Raw genomic sequence first — 4,718 nt, 5'->3', positions numbered from 1 at the left:
AAAGACTAAAAGCAGGACAGTAGCAATTTTCTATTGACACCAAGAATTGACTTGAAAGTCAGCTTGACTATAGCAAGCTATATTACAAAGAATAAGATATGAAATACTACCAAGATTACGTCCTAGTTCACTCCACTTGCAGGAAAAGATAATGTCGATATAATAACAGTTACCCCAAGCACATAATCTGATAGAACAAAATAAAAGAATTTTGGACCATTATGATAAAACGCTGTAATGAATATAATCTCTAGCTTTTGCTAGACACCTACCTAGGCCACTCCATTGAGAAATCCAGCAGCTGCATGCTGTTTGCTGAAACCATTGCGGCAGCAGGTTCTCAGTCACCCTTCATTTCGAGGTCTCACAGGGTCGTCTCTGTGCATCTTCTGCAACTCTCAGTTCCAAATCCTCCAAGGCCTGACTGCTAGTAATAGAAGTTTCAGTAGCATTGGTGCGCATCCAAGCTTCATGGAGTTGCAAGACATATTCCAAATGCCACAAAACTTCCCCCATGGTTGGACGATTCTTTCCCTCATCAGCAAGGCATTTTTCTGCTATCTCTCCAAACTTCTTCAATGACTCCGGGCAAGAATTTCCTCTGAGACGTGGGTCAATGATGGTCTCGAGTGACCTCTGCCGCTGCCACTTCATTGCCCACTCTGCGAGGTTGATCTGGTCTTTTGGCAAACTTGGATTTATAACAGGTCGAGAGCATACAATTTCGAACAACACCACGCCGAATGAGTAAACATCAGATTTCTCAGTCAAATGCTGTCGACGGAAGTATTCAGGATCAAGATATCCAAAGCTCCCTTTCACTGCTGTACTGACATGTGTATGGTCCAAAGCTGGACCATCTTTAGACAACCCAAAATCTGCCATTTTTGCTACAAAATTCTCGTCAAGCAAAATGTTGGTTGTCTTAACATCCCTGTGAATTATTCCTCGATCTGCTCCTGTATGAAGGTAATGAAGTCCCCTGGCAGCACCAGTGCATGCTTCTAATCGCTGCTTCCATGTCAATGGAGGGAAACCACTCCCAAAAAGATGACTTCTAAGAGTTCCATTTGCCATGTACTCGTAAACCAAGATCATCTCATTCTGTTCATCGCAGAACCCAATCAAGGAGACCAGATGCCTGTGCCTTAACTTTGAGAGCATCTCAATCTCCGTTTCAAACTCAGCCAGGCCTTGCTCGGATTGTGGGTTTGACCGCTTGATTGCTGCAAGGGTGCCATCTTCGATCTCCCCTTTATATACTTTACCAAAGCCTCCAACTCCAATCACCAAACTGTCATCAAAATTGTCTGTTGCAGCACGAATCTCTGACAATGTGAACCGCCTACCAACTCTAGTAAATGCTGCCACGGATCCATTTAGAGTTTGGCCCCCTCCCTTAGCATTAGCAATGCTACTTAAAACAGCACCATGCATGAATAGTGGCCGCCACCCAGGAGGGTTGTCTTTGGTATTGCCCATTTCATTTCTCTGACTTTTGCAGAAGCAAAAGATGCAAGTACATGCAATTGCAATAATGAGAGAAGAAGCTACACCTGCTCCAATCCCCAACCAGAGAATCCAGGATTTTAAATGACTAACTGATTTCCCAGTTGGACCATTTCTGTCGTCGTATGCAAGATTCCCACTTCGGCTCAACTTGAAAATCTCCAGCCCATTCAAGAGAGCATCGGTTCCCGAAGCACCAACTGCTGTGTCAGGACCCAATTGGATCCAAAGGGTGTTGATTTTGGCAGATATTGCATCAAAATAATCCTGATGATACGCTATGTTCTTCCCTCCTGATCGAGCATAAACATCAAAGTTATCTGCAGCAGTCTTGTTGTTTATGTAGACCTTGAAAATCCTCTGGTTTGCCTTGTCATATACCAGCTCACAAAAATGTAACCTAATTAAATAATCAAAATCAGGATCTACTTCGAATTTCCATGACATGTTAAACTTTTTCTCCAGGACTTCTGTATTGGACATTATTCTTGCTGTTTCATATACAAGAAGAGGAGCCATCGAGGAATCATTGTTCGAAGCATAAGTGACATTAGAACTATTCTTGATTTCAACACCAGCATCCGCTGTAATCATGTAGCTGGAATCCACTTCCCATTTCCTCCAAAGATCTGAATCCTGATCAGGTTTAATCTCTTGTCCCCCGACATTCAACCTGTACATGGTTTCAATCCCCCTTCCGCTCACATTGGCATCACTTCCACCCACTCTACTAACCAAGTCTGCAAAAAGTGTACCGATCACAGGGACAATCTCTATGGCATTTATGAACCCGAATGATCCCTTGGATGGAATGAACTCAACCACAAGCACATCATTGATTGCTAGAATATACTCTTTGACCAAGGACAAAGAACTTGAATTGCTGTTGGAATTCTGCAAGGGCAGATATTTGTCTGAAATCTCACCAGGAACATTGAAATCAGTCAGCAATTTCAGACCATTAGCCACGACACTAAACGAGGACTCGTTCACATTATAATACTCAAAAGGGAATGGACAAAAATGGAGTCTAACAAAGTAGTTTCCCTGCACTCCAGCAAAAGTATAATTCAAACCATTGTCAAAAATTCGGGCAGTTCTGTAGAGTGAATCACCATTTGCTGTAGAATCAGTGGCAGCAACACCAGGAGAACTGACAGTGAAATTATCATTTGGGACCAAATCACCAACCCATCTCCTGCCATCCACATTAACACTGCTATTTGCACCACAGTTTACAAGAAAAGACCTTGACTGAGCTTCTCCACTGCTAACGGATAGGAATACTATGACCAGAAATACAACATCCAAAAACCCTCTTCCCTGGACCTTCTCCATTACCATCAATTTCCTCAAAAACCTCGAGTCTTGTATTCTAACTTCAAATATAAAATCAACCCTCTATTGTATATCAATAACCAACTAAATGAACAGTATTTCACAAAACGCATGAAAATCCCATCTCTTAAATCACCCAAATTACCTCACCATCATCATCAAAGGTTCATAACAAATTCATACATTAAAGCATCATCAAGAAATCTCAACAAACTTCAACGATGCATTCAAGTTCCTAGCAAAAACAACAAGTTACCTTCTTTAACCCCGCATAAGCATCCAAATTATCACTTTCAGAGACTTGAAAGCTATAAACCAAGAATGCTTATCAAAAACCAGCAGCACACCCTCCTTTGAATCGACCTTCTCCAATCAACAACCACCCCGGTTATTGTTCAGATCTGAACCAAGAAGAAACATGCAAGAGCTAGGTACAAAATGGAACTGAGAGAGAGAGAGAGAGATGGCAATGAGATATAAAGTAACAACCTTTTTGCTAGAGAAAATTATTACAAGAAACAAAAAATAAAAAGCGATCCTGTAATGCTATATGTGTTTTTATATAAACAAAGAAACTAGAACATGGGTTGTTATTAAATAAAGGAAGAGAAAAAGGTTCACTTCTTTCCATCCTGCTTGCTGTTTGATGTATGCTTTAAAAAAAAGACAAGAATCTGACATAACTTACACTTTATTGTAATCTTTTTGTTAACTGTTGGCATTTGGCAACTATCTATGAAGTGGCAATAATTTTCTATTTTACATTAAAAAAAAACATGAAAACACACACAAGAGACACAAAGACGCCATCTCTTGTAATCTTTTCAATATTAGTTTTCATTACTTCATGATGGGTTTTGGCTGCTCTTTCGCCCTCTCCAGAGATGGGGTTCCATTATTTGTGAGGTGGGTCACATGCAGATGTCTTTAAGATGATGAGCAGTGATGGTGAATATCAACAAAACTGCCCCTTTAGTTTTTCTGAGCACTGTCTGCTCTCTTGTCCGTACCAAGAGTAGAGTCCTTGAGAGAGTTAAGGCCAGGGTCCTTGTCCTGTTCTTATCTTTATGATCAAGGGAACCAATTAATGTTTGCCACCTTACATGCTTGCATGTCTTCCTCAGTCCTCTCTTCATAACTCTCCATCAACAGCAGTTTTACATAGAAAATGTAAATTCTTATGAATTATATAATGTACAATATTCTCTATCTTCGTCTTTCCGGTCAGATATGTATTTATCCTGACATTACTAATGCATTCACCCAGGAAAGTTGAAAAACAAAAGGGTAATTATATCACTAATATTTCTCATGGTCATGAAGAAGATCTTCAGGGGGACACTTGTTTTTAAATCTATTTGGCTTGAAAATTAGTAGTGGTGGGTGGACTGCTTAATCCATGATATTTAATACAAGATAAGGAGGTTGGTTAGAACGATAAATCAAATTACAATTGAGTTGGTGCATTATCCATACAAGTGTATGATTTGAATTTGACGGACCAACAACCATGAATCTAACTAGTCATTTCTCTATCTTTGGAGTTAGCAGTTCCATATTTTCTTGAAAAACCAAAGAATTTATGGAGAGAAATTGATTCTTGATTGGTTATTTTGTGGCAGGTCAGAACCATCATTCCATGAATTGTACATCAAGCTAAACATAGGGCTCCACCACATCGAACCAGTCAAGAAAAAAAGAAATTTTATTGGCCCATATGGATAAAGTCTATATAGTTTATTCTATCATTTACCAAAACAATGGTCTTTGTCACTTTTTCTTCTTGAATATCTCTATCTCTTTTCTATAAAGAAAAATCAATCTTATGGAATTAAAAAATTGATGTGATATGGTATTAGGGTGCTATAACC

General features: G+C 39.5%; 1 protein-coding gene across 1 annotated transcript; it reads right to left on the bottom strand.

Annotated features, from left to right (window-relative positions):
• Positions 1-3,988, bottom strand: LOC105136246 (probable receptor-like protein kinase At1g30570). Its single transcript, XM_011041507.1, has one exon. The coding sequence runs from the start codon at positions 2,851-2,853 to the stop codon at positions 352-354; it is 2,502 nt and encodes an 833-aa protein (XP_011039809.1). The 5' UTR covers positions 2,854-3,988; the 3' UTR covers positions 1-351.
• Between the last annotated feature and the right edge of the window lie 730 nt (positions 3,989-4,718).

This window comes from Populus euphratica, unplaced genomic scaffold (genome assembly GCF_000495115.2).
Source record: "Populus euphratica unplaced genomic scaffold, PopEup_1.0 scaffold52.1, whole genome shotgun sequence".
Classification (NCBI taxonomy): Eukaryota; Viridiplantae; Streptophyta; class Magnoliopsida; order Malpighiales; family Salicaceae; genus Populus; species Populus euphratica.
This window is presented reverse-complemented; position numbering and strand designations above follow the sequence as displayed.